The 21,474-nt window shown below is 47.2% G+C and overlaps 2 protein-coding genes across 2 annotated transcripts; both read right to left on the bottom strand.

The window, feature by feature from the left end:
* Positions 1–10,253: 10,253 nt before the first annotated feature.
* On the bottom strand, positions 10,254–12,215 carry RPL22L1 (ribosomal protein L22 like 1). The gene is made up of 4 exons (XM_080604213.1): positions 12,078–12,215; positions 11,899–11,991; positions 11,439–11,560; positions 10,254–10,501 (listed from the first exon to the last, which is right to left on the bottom strand). Exons 1-4 carry the CDS (start codon positions 12,084–12,086, stop codon positions 10,357–10,359), a joined length of 369 nt encoding a protein of 122 aa, XP_080460339.1. The 5' UTR covers positions 12,087–12,215; the 3' UTR covers positions 10,254–10,356.
* A 395-nt stretch (positions 12,216–12,610) lies between these two features.
* EIF5A2 (eukaryotic translation initiation factor 5A2) lies at positions 12,611–20,680 on the bottom strand. The gene is made up of 5 exons (XM_080604214.1): positions 20,537–20,680; positions 19,999–20,172; positions 18,805–18,909; positions 17,157–17,288; positions 12,611–16,530 (listed from the first exon to the last, which is right to left on the bottom strand). The coding sequence occupies exons 2-5, from the start codon at positions 20,161–20,163 to the stop codon at positions 16,471–16,473; spliced, it is 462 nt and encodes a 153-aa protein (XP_080460340.1). The 5' UTR covers positions 20,164–20,172; positions 20,537–20,680; the 3' UTR covers positions 12,611–16,470.
* Between the last annotated feature and the right edge of the window lie 794 nt (positions 20,681–21,474).

The following is a 21,474-nucleotide window of genomic DNA, read 5'->3' on the forward strand; positions in this document are numbered from 1 at the left end:
TTTGCCAGACAAAAAGATCAAGTGAGGTGGAAGTCCCTCTTTTGCCCAGGGCGACCGCATCTTTAACAGCTTTGAAGATCTTTATGGGTTTGAAGACAAACTCACAGGTTTCTTCCTAATTTTCAGCTCATGGCTTCTTGCCTGTTGAGGGATGTTAAACACCTGGAGCTTTTTGGCCTCTAAACTTCAATCGAAATCCAGGAGAAAGGGGATTGCAGCTTGTCTTTTGGGTACCTGTGAAATGTCACTCCTCCAACCATGTTACCCCTCCAAGCTGTTGTTCAAAGCCCTTGAAAACAAATTGTTCTGCAAGTTGAAGAGTTGTGGTCTACCTGGTCCCTGGGTCGTGTGCCTTGCTCCGTCACCTCTCCCGCCCCAGGTCCCTGTGGGTCCCTGTAGGCCTCTTTGGGTCTCCATGGGTCCGGCACCCAACGCCACAGCAGAGTCGCTCTCCACATCTCCACTTAGAGTCTGCAAATGGAAATAAAAAGCCTCTGAAAGAAACTGTAAAAGTCGTTTCTAATGATCCTTTCCGGGACATTTTAAAAAATGAAAAAACCCTCTGCTCCGTCTAGTTAACCAAGGTGCTTTGGAGCCAGGAGACTACTGAATATTTAAAGAACAACATTATTTGCAGCAGTTCATAGCTAATGAATTCTCGATTCATATTTCACAGTAGGTGAAGAAGAAAAGAAAAATCCATTCCCATCACAGCTGCAATATATTTTCCAGCCGCTTGTGGAACAGATTGTGCTCAGCGCTGCAGCCTGAACCACCGGCACGGCTGGCACGGGCACAGAGGTGGTGAGCCTGGGCTAAAGATGCTCTCCGTCCTCTGGCGCTGTCTGGCGTGTCCAGACTGTTGCATATGTTGTCTTTTTAGTATGTTTTTGTAGCTCATCTCACTCCAATGAGTGTTGGGTGGTGGTGGAGGTGCTGGAGGTATCTCTGGCATGTGGCTGGCAAGGAGGCTGCTCTGGGACCCTCTCTTCCTGGGATATTGCGGTGCAATAGGGATGGGAAGGGCTGTAGGGGTGGTTGGGAATGGTGGGGCAGCCTGGCCATGCCTTGCAGGGTGTCGGGACCCCGCTGGCTGCAGATCCACCACCAAGCTCCCCTGGGGGCCACCAGTGAGCTCCACTGTGACCAGGCACCGTTTGCCACTGGCAGCGAGGGCATGCGTCTTTGCTCTGTGGTTTTTCATGGCACACCCTGGCTGGAAGGAGAGATAAGGAGTGCAGACACCCCAGTACGTCTTTCAAAGTGTAAAAAAAAACAGAGCTGGAGTTTGGCCACATCAGGTCCCAGGTTTGTCATCCTCCCCGTGCTCTGATTGCGTTAAAAGTGCGCATCTCAGGGGCTGCCAGAGACTCCATTTTCGTATTGCTTTGGCTGGGTGCTCTCCCTTTTACTTCCAGTTCTGCTTTTGCTAAGTGCCTGCAAAAGAAATTAGAGCAAATATTCCCTCATCGGGGCAATGCTTTTTAATTCACTGTGCCTATTTGTTTGTACATGTTAATGCTGCCACCTACGTTGTGCTGCTGGGGACCTTGAGGGAAGGCACAAGGCACAAGGGTCATTAGGAAATTTAATTTGCTGGGTTATCAGCCGTCTTTCATTCGTCCTGGTCCCTTGGATTCGGGATCAGAGGAGAGTGGCATGAACTTATGTTCAGCACAATATTTTAAATATCCCTGTTGTAAACAAGAGCTGGTGTTCACCTCTTTCCCAGCTCAAAGTAAAAGTCAATGTACAATTCCTGTGCGTTATCCTGGTGTGGTGCTTGAGGCTGGAGGACTCCTAGGATGCAGAAAGACTTGGATCAGCCTCTCCAGATCACCGGATTCCTCTTTTCTCCTCCTTGTCCAGAAGAAGCTGTTCCTGGGTCTGCTGGGCACTTAAAATTTTAGGAAAAATATTAATCTCTAACCAGTGAGACAAACTGCCCAGAGAAACAGATCTGGGAGGAAATTTCAGTGGTTTGTGTAAACACTTTATCAAAATTGGAGTTTCAGAGGAAGGTTTTCATTTTGGTTAATGAGTCAAGAAATTGCCTGTCAGCACAATTCCCCAGCTTGAGGTCCTGGAGATCCATCATTTGCTGCTGGGTTGTGCTAGCACTCTTTCCCATAAAGGCAGAATTTGGGGGCAGCTACTTCAGCAAGCAAGCTGGAGCATCCTGCTGGCTTTCCCTTCTGTAGTGAAGTAAAATCCAAGTGCAGACTCTTTAATAGGTGGGTCCTGAAGCATTTACGCTTCAGTATTTGGGCCTCAGGGTATTGTGAATAATATCTACAGGGTGACATCAATGCCCTTCCCTAAAAATAATAGCAAAAGAGGAATGTGAACGTACAAGTGGATGTGCATGCACATACCGACACCTTCATTCTTAGAGTCAGTTAAGAAAAATACCTAGGGAAATGTAAACCAGTTATGGAAAAAGCACTCAGCTGAGAAAGTACATTGTGCACAGCTGGACCAACGTGCACCAGCTGGGCAAGTCACGCTTTCCATCATTGTGCATTCACCTTACCGTTTTTAATGAGTTTCCCCCCAACACTGCACAGGGACACTTGCAAGGTGTTCATCATGTTGTTCTTTGCTGGAGACCTGGATGCTTTCCCTGCCTTTTCACCTGGCGGTGAGCAGTCCAGAGCAGTCAGTTACAAGGGATGTGTAAAAGCTGAGCGAGCTGCTGCGCCTGCAATAAGCAGAGCAGCTGGCACAGCCGTGCCACGGTGGCTGCCCAGCGAGGAGCTGGTCCCCCTCTGGCCCTTGGTCAAGTTGATCTGAGCACATTTTAGGTCCATCAGGTCCTGTTATTGTATTACTGAGACATCAAATCCACCGGTTACCTGAGAACAATGAATTTAGTTGTAGTTGCTCTGGACCAGCGCAGGGAGCTCAGTGACAACCATGCTGTTATTACGAGGGATATTTCACCGCCGGGCACACCTCTGGATTTTGTGGTTTCGCTTACCTTGGGCTGGGCTGATCTCTGATTGAACCTGTATGTTTCAAGCCCACCTTCTTTTTTTGGCAGATCTGCTGGCAGAATGAGAGAACAACGGCTCCCAGGCGGGCCTGAGTGCCTTGATCAGCATCTCCTCTCCATCAGAGTGTGCTGGAACAACATTTTGGCACAGCTGGATGAGGATGAGGTGTCCTGGGTTTGAGCTGCTGCTGGGACTGAGCCTGCACCACCTGCCCAGGGGAGCTGAGGATTTGGGTCATGTCCTGCCTGTGCCGGGGGGTCCTGGGCAGGGCACAGCCGTAGCTCTCTCGGGGAAGACCCGATCTCCTCCCAGAGCAGCAGGGACAGAGCTTGCTGCTCGCTTTACGTGTCGGAAGCAAGCTCTGCCTTTATCACAGCCCAACACGAGGAGTGCATCAGATACGTTGTCAAACCCCCGGGGAAGTTTTGTGAAAAATGAGTGCAGTGCTGCTTAACCCCTGCCTCCAAGCTCAGATAAACCCTCACGCTATGAATTTCAAATTCAAAGATAAACCACAGAGCTCTCCCAAATATCAGGGAAAGCAATGACTTAACTCAGTGCTCTGCCTTGCATGGATTTCCCACTGCATCTCCTTTGTGCGCTGCTCACCCATCCCATGTCAGTCTGATGCTACCCAAGGGCCAGCGTTTTCACTGGGAGGGCTCTCATTATGAGCTCTTCTGGAACAAAAGCTGTTTTTGTTGTTGTTAGCTTGTTTGGTTTTTGCTTGGCTTCTGATTTCATGGGATTGATTGATTTTTCAGTCACCGGGAGAAGCAGGCTCCCTGCTCCAGGTGAGCACAGAAGCTGCAGCTTTACACCGCAAATTCTGCAGCTTGCTTCCTCAACAGATAACTCTGCACCTGCAAAAACATCAGCCGCTCTGTGCCTCTTTATTGTGTTTGTGGGAGGAAAAACAGATCCCCCTAGAGCTTTCCAGCGTGGGTTTTCAGAGCGGCTGCTGGTGTTTTGCCATCACTTCCACAGGATTTCTTTTAGCTTCTGTGCATCCCCTCAGTCCACAACGAGGCTCCAGACTGCTTTACTTAAAGGCACCAATATTTCAGAAAAACATAGTTATTTTTCCCCCCAGTAACAAGGATGTCAGGGCCCGACCCAGTGCTTGCTGTGCTGCCCCATGAGTGGGGTTCAAGAAGCACAGGGGTGCAGCCGGGGCCGACCACGCTCAGGCAGATGCGACCCGCAGCAGAGCAGCACTGATCTTTCTGTGGCATAGCTGGTTAATTTGGCTCCATCTTCTGCTGGCTTTGCAGATATACGCCTGCTTTTTAAGAACTGCAAGCCTGGCAATAACTGGTGTTGGGGAAATAATTGGCCATATGTATGGTAGGAAAGGAATTTAGCATGTTAAACACACAGGTACTAACCCTGGCTTGGGGAAATCCTGAGCAGGGGCTGCTGCCAGCCCATGGGTATGGCCGATGTGCTTCCTGCTGTTCCTGACCCTGCTGAGGGGGTCCTGGGGTCCAAGACCCCGCACAGAGCCCAACACTGTTTTTTTACCAGGTGTTTTGCTCAGAGCTTCAGCCCTTGGAATGACATGGTTTCCTGAAACTGCTGCCTGGGTTTAAAATCTAAATTCATTTCTCTCTCTCCTGCCAAGAAGAGTTAGGAAATACTACTCCTTAAATTGTGGAGGAGTGAAAAATATTTCAATATTCAATGGTTTTTAAGCCAATATCATGAATTCTCGTGCCCTTCCGTGGCTCTCGAGCACTGTGCCTCAGCAGCGCAGCTCGTGAAGAGCTTTCTTGCGGCGAGCCTGGCTGAGGCGCAGAGGACAGCGTGCTGTGCCTCTGGAGGGTCAGCGGTCCCTGCTGTGCTCTACAGCAGCATCCCCATTCCTGAGACTACCCAGAGAAAAGAGGACTTGATCCCTGCCTCTGTCAATGCCTCCAATCCCACACCTCGAGGTGCAGGAAATGGTGGGGCCTGCGGCGTGCTGGTGGCAGCTCCCTCCTGCTTTGGGCGTCCCTCTGAGCACCCCCTTTCGGCCAGCCCTTTCTGACCACCCACAGCTCTGCACATCGTTTCTGCCAGCCCCACACCATGCCCAAAGCCAGGTGCCATGGGGGGGGCTCGTGCCCTCCCCAGGGCCCCAGCACCCCAGGCTGGGACGGGGAACGGGTGACGGGGAAAGGCCTGGAAGCTCTGCAGCTCCCGGCCCGCTGCGTCAGCAAAAACCATCGCTATCTTCGAGCTCATTATCTTCCAGCAGTGTAAATATTTTCTAAACGAGCTGGAAGGAGGAGGGCTGATGAATACATTTTTGCAGGAAAATGTTACAGAGCTGGGAACAGGGACTTCTGAGCACCCCCTTATCTCTGCTGGCCGAGAGGAGCAGGCAGGGGCTGCAGGCTGGAGAAGTGCGCCTTGCCCTTCTGTGCCAAAACGAAGGATTTCAGCCACCTGCTCCCGATTCCAAAATTGGCACACCTTGTATGTATTATTCAGTGCTGCCTTTCCTCATCCTGTCCCAAGTAATGCTGTTGTTGGCTTTGGCACCAGGAGGGGCGGCTGGTGTGCAGGGCACTGGAGCTTCTCAGTGCTCCAATGTGCGCACCATAGGACCAGGAAAAAACAAACAAACAAACAAAAAAAAACACATGATCCCGTTTAAAATCACCACCAAAACCCTAACGTAAAGGCAAGAGCACTGTAACACAACCGAGACTTGTATCACACGTGGTACTTGCTGTTGTGGGGAGGGAGTGTTTAAACTGTCTTGCCAAGTTAAACTACTCAATTGAAAAAGATTTGTTAACAGAGTATTAAAGCATTTCTCTGTTAATTGCTTATTTAAATGCAGCTTGGATGGACAGCGACTACAAATCCTTCCCAGCTGGTGGCTCCTCGGTGCTTTGTGAGCTTAAGAGTCCCCGGAGCACAGGGATTCGGGTGCCAAGAGGCACTGGTGCAGATTTAAGGCTGGAGGGGGCCTGGAGGCAGCACCCTACCCTCTGCCTGGGGGTGTCACCTGCCTTGGGGCTGTTCCAGGGCATGTTTCTGACACTTTGGCCCCCTTTATCACTCCTCTCACCTCTGCTTTGTGCTCTGCAGCAGCATTTCTCTCAAGAAACGGCTCTAGCAGGAGCTAGGGCTCAGGTATCTGCTGCGGTGCCAGCACAAACCTAGAAGTGGTTTTGTGCGAGCATCCTGCCCAAAACGTGCGTGCCCCAGGGGAAGCGTGTGCTGGGAAGCCGTATCGATAGGGACAGAGGCGATGTGGAAGCGGTTTCCAAACGCAGCGGATGCTCACCACCACCTCCCTGGCGGTCCCCAGTTCCCTCCACCACGGGATGCAGGGCGCTGTGCCTGGGCACCCCCTGGAAAACCATCCCTTCCTTGGGGCGAGCACTTCTCCAGCCCGTATTTGTGTGCTGCTGTGAGGGCAGAGCCCAGGGCTGCCAGAGGAAACCCAACGCGGCAGCGCGAGGAGGCTTTCGGCCCATCTGATCCCCGCGATGCGATATCTTCCTTTTGTTTTGGTCCTTAAAAAGAAACATTTTATCCGTGTTTTTGTCTATATTCGGCGTAATCAGATCACCCCCTCCACCGAGGCTCATTTCCTGCCGCTGGGTACATTGAAGCTATTATTATTTGTTTTTCCATGGGCCTCTCTGTTTCTAATTACTTTTCGCTGATGTTACGTGAATATGTTGAGCCTGTGCCACCGTTAGTACCTGCCAAATGCTGGCTGTACTATACGCAGTAGTGCCCCAGCACATTTCCAGACATTTCCTGCTATTAGTTACCTCCATTTCTGACCTTACTACTTAGGGATGTATGATTAAAGACAATTTCTGATGGGCCAAAAGGGCAAGTGGGCAGAAAGCATACAGGAATGCAAGGACATCTAGAAGTAACTTTTACTAATAGTAGTTAGGTTTGGTGATTGTTTTTTTCTCCTTTTTTTTTTGTTTAATGGAAGTCAATGAGAGTTTTGCTGCACTAGAGATAATAGTGCAGAAAAAAAAAAATCTCTATATGCTCACATATAAATAACTTACATGGAGCTGCTACCGCTGCTCTGGCAACAGCTGCTTAGCTCTTTCTCTTAGAAATCTCCACTCCACTTTTTTATTTGCCAAACACTGAAATTTTCCACGTGCGGGAGGTCTCTCCTAAACCGGTTTTATTTGGAAGAGCCCAGCAGAAACATTTTTTGAGAAATGAAAGGGGGAAATGTTTATCTTGAAGGAACGGGGGTGAAAATTACATATGTAACATTCGTATAATTTCATCTAAATTAAAGCCATTTAAGACTTACGGTGCAATTGCACTCCCAAGCTGCAGGCCGAGGGCTTTTCAAGCTGCTCGGGCTCCTCTCCCTTTCACAACAAAGACCAGAATTGGCCATTTAGCAGCAGGGTCCAGCTGGAAACAACACCTGGCAGCTCCCCGGCCGCTGAGTCAGTGCAGCAGAGCTGCCATGCTCAGACTTGTGTGCTGCCAGGGGACAGACATTAAAACGTGGATTTTTTTTATATTGTGGTTTTTATTTTTTTAAAGCTAGATGTGATTCTAATCTGGATTATTTTAATGAATTTCCTTATGTGAACAACAACAGGCTCTGCTTCCTGGCCTGCCACCTGCATCATACCTGGCCTCTTCAGCTGTGAAACGGGTGAAATTATGAAAAAAAATCATCAATTTCCAGGTTTTTCTAAGGTTGTCTTCTTGTCTGTGCAATTCAGTTTTTTTTGTTTGTTTGTTTGTTTTGTGTTTTGTTTTTTTTCCCCCATGAAACCCCAAGGAAGAAAAGGAGTTCCCAGACTCCATCCTCACTGCAGGTAAGCTCGGTGACTAATACAACTCTCACAAGCACTTTGGCGGTTTTCCTCAAAAGCTAGCCATGAAATAAATAGCCTTGCTCCAAATCCCAGGTGTTGTTTTCCTGTCTTTTGTCTAATGATAATGTGTGTCTGTTGGGCTGCGTAACTACACACTGCTTTAAAAGGACGGAAAGATAACAAGGCAGCATGATCCTATTAGCTTTGATTTTGTTTGTGGTTGTTACATTTAATCAGAACAGTTTTGTTGTGTCAGCCCACTTTAAAGGGTGTACTGTCACATAAAAGCACAACTCTGAAAAAACAGGTGGAGATGTATTTTGAAATACAACTGTTAGTCACGGTATTTGTTGCTTAACTAACTTAGTGCAGCAAAGAAAACAAACCGTGGTTGTGTTTTTTTTTTTTCTCAAATATTTGCAGCTTGACTATAAAAAAAAAAAACAATGCTGCTGCTTCAGCATAGCTTCCAATCCTATAACCACTTTTAAAAAGCATTAGCAGCCTTTGGGATTTCCAGTAAAGAAAGCACATGGCCACCTTCAGGTGCTTCAAAATCAACAGAGAGGATTACGTGCCTAATGTGAAGCGGTTCACGGCTATTTGCTTTGCAGGAAGCAAAGGAGCAGTATGTATTTAAAGGGCCGTGATAAACAGTATTCTAGACTCCTCCAGTTTTAAGTCTACGTTTATTCAACACAGAAGCCTCGAGAGAACAGTGCCTGGAAGCTGGCAGTCTGCAGCCTCAGCACCTGGAACAGCCATCGGTGCTGGAAAGGCAAGCTTTGTGCTCAAAGCATCAGCAGCAACACTTCCCTCGGAGCAGCAGACACCCCAGGTGACACGCTTGCTGCTGGCTTGTGCCATTTTCTCCGAAAAGAAATTCCAAAGCAGCACTCTGGTATGATCCAGTTCCCTAGATCGGGGCAGGATTTCAGGTGTTTTTTTCAGGTGTTTCCACTGAAGTAAAGCTCTGCATGCACGAGCAATGAAATAATTAGCACTGCAGCCAGCGGCATACCCTGCTCCCTTACTTCTGCTGGTTCTAAAACAGAAAAATGAATAGAAGAAACAACAAAATAGCGATTACCCAAGTAGCTGTGGTTCAGCTGCTGCATTCTCTTATCTCCCTTGGCCCTGCTTCAGGAACAGCTGTTCAAGCAAATTGAAAAATGACGAACGAGACCCCAAGGCCTTTGACGACATTTATCTCCCCTTCTGTACTTTTCATTTACATTTAGGTAGCACCAGAGGGTATCGTGCGGCTGTTAATACATTGCTTTGTGCTTTGGCAACTCTCTAGTCTGTCTTAAAGGTTTGCCTGCAAAAAGAATGCTGGAATAATCAAAAATTCATGAGGAAATTAAACAATTCAGTAGGCAGGCTTCAGCTTAAACTAGCAAACTTGTTCAAGCAGAAAGTTTGGTATTACAGCCCATATGCATCCCTATCTTACACTAAACAAATGTGGCGTTACTAATTCCACAGTGAACTCTACCTAACCCCATCGTTTCTGCCTTTAGGTGTTTGAAAGCCCACTCTACATGGCTGATCCAAAGGAACTGGCTGCCTCCTAACAGCCTGTGAGTAAATTCAACATTGCACTGGAACCCAATTAATCATTCTAATTACCACCACAAGAAGCCTACTCCCAGCTTCATAGAAATGAACGTGCAACTGCAGGCTCACAAGCACTTTTTTTGGTAGTGAAAAATAATCAAATTTCTCTTTATGTAACATGAACCAATGAACTAGTTCCTAAAATCTGGAGTGATTTAGTTCCAATGCAGAAGCTACTTATACTAGGATTAAACAAATAGTCCCAGAATTCAAATATAAGAACCATAAAACACGTGATCATCAAAGTAGAAATACCTATATGGATTTAATGGTGTCACTCACTGACATTAAAGCACATTTCATTTCTTCCTTTAATATTTGTTTTAGGTAGGTGCTGGTTAATGAGATTTGTCTCTTATCTCCTTACATGTCAGTTACAAGATTTGTTAGCGAGATTTGTATTTATTTGTTATATTCCTGTTTTACTTGTGGTTAGACATAGGAATATGACAACCAATTAATGATTTAGATAAATCACATCGAAATAAAGTCTTGCTCTGTTAAAACATGCAAGTTTTTTTTAATAATTAAAAATATACTTTTATTAAATATTGCATCGACTCCACATTAAGTTAAACAAACAGCTGGTACTTTTACTCACAAAAAGCTCTAGCATGTTTTGTACAAGTATGATTAAACAACGATGTCCTACATTTTGACTGGGTGAAGGGCTCAGGTCTGCTTTTCCACCTGGACTTCCATTGATGCCATGCTGAATAGCCCTCACTTCTAGCAATAGAAATAAAACTGCAAATCAAATGATTCCCCCTGCTGTCCCGTAATTATAATTTAAGAAAAAGGCTTGAAAACTATCCATGCTCTATCCAACAGAGTACAAAATCTTTATTCACGAATAAGTTAAGTGTTCTCATAAATAGATGTTCTATCTTTTTTGTACACTGTAGTAAGTATAAAGGTAAGCTACATCATTCCTCAGATTCTGATCCTTCTTCATCTTGACTAATTTGGAAGTAGCGTAGCTCATACGTCTCCTTGTCAGATGCAACCACACGAAGCCAGTCACGAAGGTTGTTCTTCTTGAGGTACTTCTTTGTGAGGTATTTCAGGTACCTTAGAAACATTAATTATACGTTAGAACTTTGTCATTTCGCAATCCTGACTGCAATTTGAACTCCACCCAAGACATGGTCTATCGGGGCAACAACGAAACTTTTACATGCTGAATTTTTCAGGGAGTAACTCAACACACTAATTGTATCAAGAAATCAAAAATTATCACGTGTAATAGATAATAAACCTACATCTTCATTCCTGATAATATAAAAACTTATTATTTGTTGCATTTTGACCAAATAGCTCAATGCCAGTAACTCCAGACTACTAAGAAATAGCTCTAAACCATGTTTAATGCAATAGATACTGGGGCATCGGTATCAGAAGAAAAGAAATGAGGGTGTGGGGAAGGAACTGTACCCCTAAATCAATGTAGTGATCTACTGCGTGCCCTAGCACACTAAGCAGATCAAGGCCTCATTTGACTTCAGGGGTTCTCTTGCCACAACACATACTGTGCACACATACCTTTTAGAATCGTTACGGCACAGGCAGGGCCCCCTCCCACCAGCCCGGGCTGCTCAAAGCCCATCCAACCCGAACACCTTCAGGAATGGAGCATCCACAGCTTCTCTGGGCAGCCTGGGCCAGTGTCTCACCATCCATACAACTAATTAATTAATAAACAGGCACCCATGATATGAATTCAGCTATGATTTTTAAAGCATATCTTTCCTCGTTACACTGTTAACAAGCTATATAGAGCCTCTCCATACCATTAAGTCTGTATTAGAGAAGCACTGATTTGCAGTGAAGCCCTAAACTTTAAGAAACGTGTTTTAATACCTGATCTTGTAAGTCCGTTGGAACTGTCTTTCACTAATACCAACGTGTGTTACAAAGATCTAAGCTAACACCTTCTCTGTACACATTAAAAATGCGTCAGATCCAACAGATCACTGTTCAAAACCCACACACAGTAGTTGAGGCAGACCTTTTAGAAAACTGCTTCTCAGATGTCACCGTGATCTTGTTCTTCAAACGCTCAATGTGAACGGTGTTTCCCAAGTTTCCCGTTTTTCCATTGACCTTAACCTTCTCCTTTAGGAACTGTTCCTGTTTCAACAGCAGAGAAGAAACAGAACACTAGGGAATGGCACCCTAGGTATGAACTAGGGAAGGGACCCTAGCCATGGAGCAACGTTAAAAATGACCATAGTAAACGTCCATAACGCAGTAAAATTTATTTATTTATTTTGAATTGCACACTGTAAAAACACCCACATGAAGAAAGGGTTCAATTTAAAATCAATGGATAGGTTAAAAAAAAAAAAAGTCTATAAACTAAGCTTAAGCCCAGGAACCTTTCGAAACCCGCCGATTAATTAAAGAAACGTTGATTTGCGACTCCCCAGCCCCCAGCCGCCCCGCAGGCCCAGGCCTTCGCCACTTACAAAGTTCCCGGAATCGAAGATCCCATCTTCGACAGGGTGGGTCAAGTCGAGGCAGAATTTCCACGTCGCCTTCTTAGCCTTCCTGTCCTTTTGCTAAAAAACAATAAAAAAATAAAAACTCAGTAACGACGTCAGCGAGCACGCCGCGACCCTCAGCTCCCCCCACCCCCGGCGCTCACCGCCCCCATGCTGCCGCCGCCGCGGCCTGCCGCCGAAAGGCCGGCGCCGCTTCCGCTCCCGCCTTTTATAGCCAGCCCGACGTCGTGACGTAGCACGCAGCTCGGCACGGCGCGTCTGCGCGGCCGGGGGATGCTGGGAGGGCGGGGCTGGGCGCGGCCCCTCAGGTGGTGTCCCCGCACCCCCACCCCCCCCCCATACCCCCCTCACAGAGGAGTCAGAGGCTGAGCGCAGCGAGTCACCTCTTTATTGTCAGTAATTGTCAGTAGGAACAGGAACGACAGCGTTTCTTCCTCTCGTACAATTCTAGGCCGAGCTGCTCGAGCGTTAAAAAAAAGTGTTCGTCACCCGGCAAGCACAGGGGCCGGCCAGCAGCGACAAGGAGGGCGCCGAGCAGGCGCCTGACAGAAAAGCTGCAAACACCACAGAACCACCACCCAACCCTCACCCAAACCAACAGACCCTGCCCAACAGACCCCATAACCGTAAGCTCCCCACCTCACACACCACCCCATAAGGGCAAGCACAGCTCAGCTCCCCCACAACACCGAGATCTTTTATTATTTCTGGAGCAAAACAGACACCGACATTTTTCACCTCGTTGGTGCGGTATAAAACAACGCATCTGCTAAAACAAACACGCGTGGAGCCGGCACCACAGGGACCGACGTTCCCTCGGGTGGCGGCTCTGACAGGGCTTGGGTCCCCTGCGACCAGGGGACGCCTCCCCAGGCTCGCGCCGGGGCACGGTTACAACACACAGCACAAGGACCGAGAACAGGGGTTTCAGTGATACACAGCAAACATTTAGATCAGCTCAGCGGCTCTAAGCTCACACGGCGAGTTACTCCCAGAGCCAGACACCATAGGGCCGGACCGCAGGCGGCGAAGAGGCTCCGAGGATCCCGGCGCGCCGAGCCGCTGCACGCTCCTCCGCGCTCCACGACACCCGCAGGAGCCCGCGCCTTCGGCGGCTTCCCAGCGTGAGATGCACGACATATCCTTTACGAGGTCTTTTTATCCTGAAGTTTAATTCTACTGTAACAAACTACATTCTAATTAACCAAAAAAAGTGGGATTTTATTGAATTTCGAATTCTGTGAGACTGACCTGCAGTAACCATAAGAGTTTCAACTGTCAACAAATTTGACTTCTTTACAGATTCTGTAAAATTACCTGTATTGTGAAGCTACAGACTGTACACCGTTTCTTGGTACGTTATGGGTTAGAAAAACCTGCAAGAGGCTTGAAAGCAGTTACATTAAAACAATGAAGTTCAGCTAACTCCTTAAAAAAAAACAGCCCTGAGAACATGGCTCAACTAGCAAGAGCCTAGTTGAAAAACCACCATTATAAGCAAAAAAGTAGAAGGATCTCTTGAAATCTTGAAATATTATGTGCCAACATTTGAGGCAGGAAACACTGCAGTCTTTCCAATTCTGTAAAGTAGCATGAGAAACTCAATGGATTGGAGCCATAAAAAAATGCATCATTATTTGGAGTGGAAATACTTTGCTTTGCTTCCTAGTCTTCTCAACCTTTATTTTAAGCAATTGCAGCAGCTTATAGCTTTCCGTTTTGACATAATTTGTTTTAAGATGTTAAAGACAGTACTACAAAACAAGTAGATGGATAACGTTTGTTTTAAAGTAAAGCTATGAAAGAGGAGTTTCCCTAAGCATTTGGTTAGGAATCTTACAAATACACATCTAGATGGACTACTGATCACAAGCAAACTTTGTTGCAAATTATTCTGACAGCAGACAGACACCTTGGAAAAAAAAAGTCTCAAAGATTTGTTCTAATTTAGAAGCAACGTTCAACCTTACTGAAACTTGGAGATTATACTTAAGACTCATGCTTATGTATTATTACCTATGAGAAACTTCATGCATGACAAACCAATGCTACGCACTTCCGTAGTGTTTGAAGTGCTTCACAAAAGACAACTAAGTATATAAGAACAAACCTATACTGAAGTACTGAATCATTTAAGTCTTGCAGAACTGAAGGTTGCAATAGGACATCCTTAAGTCCCAAGGAGGGCTCTTCCAGCAAGCTGGAGGTCATAAAACCTTGATCTTTAGATTGCTGCAGTACCTGAAAACTCCATTCAGACCAGAAGCCCACTTGTAGAAACAGGTTAAGAAACAGCCCAGAAAACTTACAGTCTAATTAAATACCTAGACTGTGGGCCAGTGGTATCAAATACCTGTCTTCCAAGAAGGTTTCCGGGGACTGACCGGCACCTGAAAGTGGACTAAAGCCCCACCAGAATGAGAGCAAATCCAAGTCTCGTAGACTTCAAGCATTTGTAGAAGCATTTATAGCACAGCAACAGCATTAGAGCTTGCCTTAGTATGACACAGCAACCTCTGACTTCCCGTGTGACAGCTGATCACAGAGATCAGCCTGCTATTAAGACCACAATCAATGGTTTAGTCTCCTCCAAACCATACAAAGCCTGTCCCTCAGATACCAGTATGATGGAGAGGCAGAAAGGAACATAGCGCAGACTACCTTCAACTCTTAAGCATGTCCTTAGAAACCACCATGAATTCCTTTCAATCTCTTGCTTCCACAGCTTTTTTTTAAAAAAACTCTTATCACTTCAGTCAAGGCGCTATTTGTAGAGTTCACCTGCAACGTGCATTGTGCTAGGCAAGAGCATGCGGCAGTATCCTACTTCTGCCAGGTGTCCCAGGTAACTGTGCTTTATTACCGGAGTATGTTTGTTTATTGCTGTCTTTACCTTCATTGAACTGCTCTCCCTGTCGTAAGAGGTCTATGACCTGACATGTTTTTGCCACCTATGTTAGGCTTCCAAGGCTTGCTAAGCCCTATCACACTACGTACAAGGGCTGTTCAGGACAGTTGCCATGAGCCCTTCAGGGATTAGAGTACATACTATTAAACCAAAAACATTTTAAGCGGTTAACAGCAGTGTGAAGTCTGACTCTCACCGCCAATAGAGTTTGAATCACGCAGGCTGCCCAGGGCAGCAGCAGTGTGTTTACAAGTTCTCCTCCATCTGCTAATAGCTGCTGAAGCTTAAGGTAAGTCCATGTAACGGTTTACCCACTGTGAGGGGAGGTTTGAGCCATGGGCTAAAAAGTTTCCCACTCCTGAAGAGTCAGTAAGTCTTAGAATTGAAGTCAAATGCCATAAACAGGAGTAGGCTAGTTATCCTTCCGTGACTAGTTCTGAAAAGCTTTATGTTTGCCTATTAAGCTACTAAATAGTTAGAGGCATGCATGTGTTTTAATGACTCAGCTCCTATGGATAGGAGCTTTCTAAACTATGGAGCAATTTACTTTTATAGTTAAGCCACGGTTGTTCAGTATTGTCTGTCAAGTCTATATTTTGAAAATACAATAATTCTACTCTTTTTTTTTAAAAAAGAATCACATGCGTTTAGTTTAGGCTCGATGCTACAATTTGTCCCACTTTTTGAAAAACATGTGGTCCTTGTGCTACAAAAATATGGTCTGAACCTGAAGATTAAAACCTAAAGCTGGAAGCACTGCAACAGATTCCCATGGAGTTTGTCACCCTTTTATAGTTTAAGATAAATACAATAAAGGAAAGCAATTGAACTGCATTTTTCTATTTTTTTTTTCAAGTCTGACAAAGGCCTCGAGTGAAAGTCTATAGCTTTAGCATCCATTCTCACCTTTGTGTCCCCTTGACCTATCTATGTCTTATCTACCCTATACTCCAACTGCCTGCCTAAACCACAGGTAGGCTTTGACACCATTTTAACATTACAATAAGCCAACGAGTTGGCAAAGAAGAATACAGAGGTAATACAGTTAAGCTGCACATGGCCACTGGGGCTTGGTCAAGCCAGCTGGCATTTTTGATCACTTGAGTTTCTTGGTCTAAAATTTGTGATTGGCACCTACAGTTCTGCAAGAGTCCCAATCCACAAAATACTTAAGCTTAAAAAAAAATTGCTACTTTTATTGTCAGTTCTATCTAAACATGTCAAGAAAAATACTATTTGTGCTCTAGGTCACTTTATAATCCTAGATACCTACTAGCTTATCTAAAAGCCCCTGAATACTGGATTTTGTCTGTTCATACAGACAAACACTGTTTTGCTCAAGCAAATAAAAATATATCCACTAGTAACACCTGATTGGTTTCTTAGATCCATAGCCGAAACCCACAGGAATGTTAAAATAGTTACAATTAGGAAATTAAAGTCTCAGTGATTTTGAAAACTGCCAGTTAGCCTGCAACACTAATCCAGAATCCAGCACTGCTTTTTAACAATTCAAAAAAGAAATGAGGTTGCTTGTGAAGGCCAGAGCTTTGGTGACAATCAGAACCAAATTTAAAGATCTGTGGTTTGTCCAGACCTGAGCAGTTGCCCGGGGCTGGCGATCCTCTTTATTTGCAAGGCTTTATGGCTACAGCACATTCTTCATTCATTGCACTTATGACGGATATCTGGAAGAAAAAGACAAGCAGGTGAGTTCCAACCCTTGACAGAAGAGCTGCTCCTAAAAGTTACAGACATTCACACTATCATCTATCCCATCTCTCATTTGAGAAGAAAGGATGCTGAAGCTGGCAAAGTTAGCAGATGAGACTATTGTAGCCTTATAATCAAAACAAAGTTGCTTTCAGCAAAAGAGCCAGCATTAAAGCTTTTGACATCTGAAGGGTACTAAACTAATTCCCTACTAATTTCCTTCCAAACAAGCTAGACCTTTCTAGTGCAAGACCTAAGCACATCAAGGCTTGTTTTTCAGCTTTAAGCTGTTTCTATAGCCCAGATTACATCGAAGCTTTATACAAGGAGTGGAAGCTCCAATTTATACTGCGTGGACAGCACTGTTAGGATTTATCTAGACGTTCAAAACCCCCATATCACTTCACTGTCAACTCAGACGGGTTTCGGTGCCTTATCGACTGCTCCAACACAGAAGTCCTTCTGCATCTCAAAGGACCGATTCCCATACTTCTAACCCTCTCTTCATGAAGAGATACAAACAGTTGATATTAGAATACGAGTTCTTCATTGTACAGTCAAGTGCAATTAACCACAGCTCGTCGTCTGCTTTGTTCTCTACCTGCACATCTTCATTGGCATTGAACTTTCCTTCGATTTCTTTGCCCAGATCACCTTCTGGCAACTTTAGATCCTCACGAACTTCACCACTTTCTGTCAGCAGGGAGAGATAGCCGTCCTGAATACCTATCAGCTGTGAAGAGAAGTTCATTTTTAGGAAGTTTAACATTAGTGCTCACTAGCAGGCAACAGCCGAAGATAAGCAGAAGGCACAGCTAACTGTTACAATCTCAGTACTAAAGAATTAGTGTAACAGTTAAAAAAAATAATTCAAGTCAATTTAAACAACAGATTAAATCACCAGAACCCTGCTGGTTATTTCCTAGTATGTAGGGCACTGCAAAACTCTTCCTTGTGATTTACAAGATGTCTGCTTCCAGGTCACCAGATCAGCTTTTTACATTTGCGAATTAGAAGCAATAACTGGAACGGTGTTCTCTGAACAGCATTGCTTTTAGAAGGTGTAGCAAGTACCTAATTGTTGAACTGTAAACTCCAATACCTTCATTTGTACAATGAGATACTATCATTTATTTTAGAGGCTAAGGAATAAATAAGGGAACATCCCCCAGACTCCAGACCACTGTTATAATGCTGTTTTCAACCAAATTTAAAGCCTGAGCTAAAGGAAGAGCTCTTTTGACAGAGCAGGTTAGGGTACCTGTAACACATTACGGTAAATCCAAAAGGCAACCCTAACAAGTCTGAAAACCAGCAAGAATTTCAGTAGCACTAAGCGCCCAAGAACATGAGAGAAAGACCACCAAGATCACACAAACAACCCCTTGGAAGCTCTGAGCCCCAAGACAGGCTCATCGTGTTTTAACAGAATCAACTGTTCTGAAGAGCTGCTAACACTCTGAACTTTGGCTTTGTTGAGCAACTGCAGCTTTCCCACCGATCGGGATGTACCAGCTCCCGACCAGAACTACCCCACTACTCCCAAGACAAAGGGAAGATGGCTGAGACATGACAACTCAACCTGAATTAAGCCGCTTTTAAGAGCGTACTGTCTGTATCACAGGAAGTGTTACAGAAGCCTGTCAAATTCCCTCCATACATATGCATTTCAGAGATTACCGAAAGTACTTGAGCTCAGCTAAAGCCAGCTCCTGCACAAGAAGCAGATAGCACCACAGCAAGTTAGTACTGGCATCAGACATGGCTTAAGAGCGTTTTGTTGATTCGCCTATGTAAGGGTGAAATTGTGAATGCTAATATATGCTTAAATTCACATTTATGTGAAATACTAGTCATCCTTTAGATAGCAATAGTACCTAATAGTAGGGGAACCTCTCTCTAAAGGACGCCAGTATCTCAAAGAATAAAAAAGTGACCTTACAATATCAACTAGAAGAAATGCTGTTCCAAATTACAGCTGTTACCTATCATTTCTAAAGACTGCTGCATGAGGCTGGTGGTACAGGGAGCAGCTCTCCCATCCAGTGAGCTCCAACAGTTCAGTAAATGCTACTGGCGCAGCAATGCCCCACTGAGACAGCCAAGTGTGCCAAACCATTAGTTCTCTATCTTCTGGCAACAGTACCTTACTAATTGACAGACAATTTGGGGGTGAAGATAGTTTACTTGTGGTATTGGGAGTTTTACGCTTTTCAACGTGTGGGAGGACACAGTGACTATTAACTCACTTGGTAATCATTCCTCTTGATGTTTGGAACATCCATGTTATGAGTCGATGGGCAAATATCTTCGTATTTCTTACCATTGAAGATATCGATACCAACCAAATGGACCTACAAGAAAACAGAAATGAGATCGGTCACCTTTTGTCCTAGAGAAGCAAGATTGCACTGCCATCAGTACCACTTGTCCCACGCACGTTTCTTTTTTTAATTTTTATTTTTTTAAAGAGATCACATGAAACAGACAAAATTCTGCCTAAACCCGCTGCTTGCCGTATGAGAGCAGCCCAGGCCCTGAGAGAAGGCCTCAGATATCCCTTCGCAGCCCATTACAGAAGATCACCCAGTGAGTTATCTCACACAGCCATGGCCTACCCGAGTCCTACGATACAAGCTAAAGTGCAGCATGGTACAGAACTGTTAAAAGAATATTTCTTTCAGGCTCTAGCTGTTCAGAGAAACAGAATAGAGACAACGTGAGGGGTAAGGAGAACAGAAGAGGAGGCCATGCACTGAGATTAAAGCAGCTCCCACTCCCCTGGCAGTCCGCTACAGCTCGCACTTGGATTACTGGGTTATCGGCTCCTCTCCCCAGCTTCTTTCACTTTTGCAACGGTTTCAATATCTAAGAATACAGGAGAGCCTAATAAAACGAGCCAAAAAAGGCAAAGGGAGGGAGAAAGCGCAAAAAAATGGTAAGCGCTTGGTAGTGAGAGCTCCAGCTTTTGACTTTTAACAAGCCTGGTTCTTTTTGAACTCTCGATCCCCGCCACGAAGCCTCACACCCACCACGAAGTCACGCTGCTGCACAGGCCCGCAGCCCTCACGTCCCCACCGGGAGGGGGGACGTGCTCCGCGCCGAGGAAAGGGAAGCAGCGGTGGCACGGCAGGGTGGCAAAACAGGGCCGTGGAGGCCCGGCGAGGCAGCGGCTGCGTGCCTGGCGTTATGTAAGGGAGCGGGGGCACCTCCCGCGGGCGTGCTGCTCGGCTCGGCTCTGCGGGCCTGCCTCCGGCACCGCGGGGCTCTGCCGGGGCTGGGGCAGAGCAGCACGACCCCGCCACGTCTCACCAGCCCGCTAACTCATTTCAGGGAGCTGGCACGGAGGGAACGAGCCCAAGCCCTATTACGCCCAACGGTGCTGCCCCGTCCCCAAAGCCCTGCGGTTTTTGGGGGGGGGTGTGCGCCGGGGAAGCGCTCACCTTGGCGTGGCCGTGCTTGCCCGTCTTGGAGGTGGACATCTCGACGATCTTGCAGGGGCGCCCCTTGAGCACCACGAAGCCGTTCTTGCGCAGCGCCGAGCACTGCATGGGGTAGGTGGACGAGGCGCCGGCGTCGCCCGTGGTGAAGTCCAGCTCGTCGGCCATGGCGGCGGGCTGCGGGGAAGGGGGGGGGGGGGGGGAACGGGGGGCGTCGGCACCGAACGGGGACACCGGGACCGCCGGGTGGGGGGGGGGGAATGGGGGGGGCAGCGCCATGGCGGCGCCACGTGCCCCGGTGGGGCGGCGCCACGTGCCCGCACCCCCCCCGCACCCCTCTGTACCTCCCCCCCGCACCCCCCTCGCTAACCCCCGGCACCCCCCCGTTATCCCCTCCCGGTCCTCCCCCGCCACGGCCCAACCGCCCGCCGGCCGCAGCCGTTAGCCCCGGGAGGGCGATGGGGAAGGGGACGGGCAGAGGGGGGGGTCATGTGGGGGGGTTATAAGGGGGGCGGGGGGGGTTACAGGGGGCGTCCGTTACCTGTCGGGGCCGGGGCCGGGGCCGGGCGGGGGCAGGGCGCCGCGCACACGCGCCCGAGCACTGCGGCGGGAAGGGCGGCGGGCAGCGCGCGCACCTCGCCCCGCCCCCCTCCCGCCCGCTTCCGCCCCGCTTCCGCCCCGCTTCCGCCCGCCCCGCGCCCGACGGAGGGGGCGTGGCTTCGCCCTCAGGCCCCGCCCTTGTGGGCGGGGCCTGAGGGCGAAGCCACGCCCCCCCTTGCCGCCCCGGCGGCCTGACGAGGCGCTGAGGCGCCGCCGCGTCCTGCCGTGAGGCGGGTTACGGGCGGCGGTGTTAGCCGTAAACGCGGCGCTGCTTAATTAAATACTTCGCTGTAACCGAACGTGACACTGGCTGAATTAAATATATCGCTGTAATTGAACGTGATACTGGCTTAATTAAACGTACCGCTGGTACCCAACGTGATGTTGGTGTGAAATGTGTTGGTATTGCATGGGTGGTGCGGCCGTCGTGCGTTGTGTGGGGTTGCTGCTGCTCTGTGTATTGTTAATTTGTTAATTGCATTAGGACTATTACACAGGAATAGTATAGGAAGTTGTAATATAATATAGTATCATATAATTACATTTATATAATTTAAATAATTAGCATTGTAACATAATTTATACACTAATAATACAGGCTGAATATAATATATACTAGTAATAAAGGCCGAATATCATAGAATCACAGAATCCCAGAACCATTAAGGTTGGAAAAGCCCTCCCAAGATCGCCTGCTCCAACCGCCCCCCCTCCCACCACCATCACCCACTGAACCGTGTCCCCAAGCACCACGTCCAACCTCTCCGTGAACACCCCCAGGGACGGTGACTCCCCCACCTCCCTGGGCAACCCGTCCCAACGCCTGGCTGCTCTTTCTGAGAGGAAATATCTCCTCATTTCCAACCTGAACCTCCCCTG

Source organism: Anser brachyrhynchus, assembly GCF_964034855.1.
Source record: "Anser brachyrhynchus genome assembly, chromosome: 9".
In the NCBI taxonomy this organism is placed as follows: domain Eukaryota; kingdom Metazoa; phylum Chordata; class Aves; order Anseriformes; family Anatidae; genus Anser; species Anser brachyrhynchus.

Excerpts from the sequence above, each read along its gene's own strand:
- EIF5A2 (XM_080604214.1), bottom strand. The coding sequence starts at position 20,163 with ATGGCCGACGAGCTGGACTTCACCACGGGCGACGCCGGCGCCTCGTCC. Across the intron at positions 18,910-19,998 it reads GCAAGCACGGCCACGCCAAG|GTCCATTTGGTTGGTATCGA; the intron begins GTGAGCGCTTCC and ends GTTTTCTTGTAG. Across the intron at positions 16,531-17,156 it reads ATGCCAATGAAGATGTGCAG|ATATCCGTCATAAGTGCAAT; the intron begins GTAGAGAACAAA and ends TTTTTCTTCCAG.
- RPL22L1 (XM_080604213.1), bottom strand. Across the intron at positions 11,561-11,898 it reads TCTTCGATTCCGGGAACTTT|GAACAGTTCCTAAAGGAGAA; the intron begins GTAAGTGGCGAA and ends CTGTTGAAACAG. Across the intron at positions 10,502-11,438 it reads GAGAAGCAGTTTTCTAAAAG|GTACCTGAAATACCTCACAA; the intron begins GTCTGCCTCAAC and ends AATGTTTCTAAG.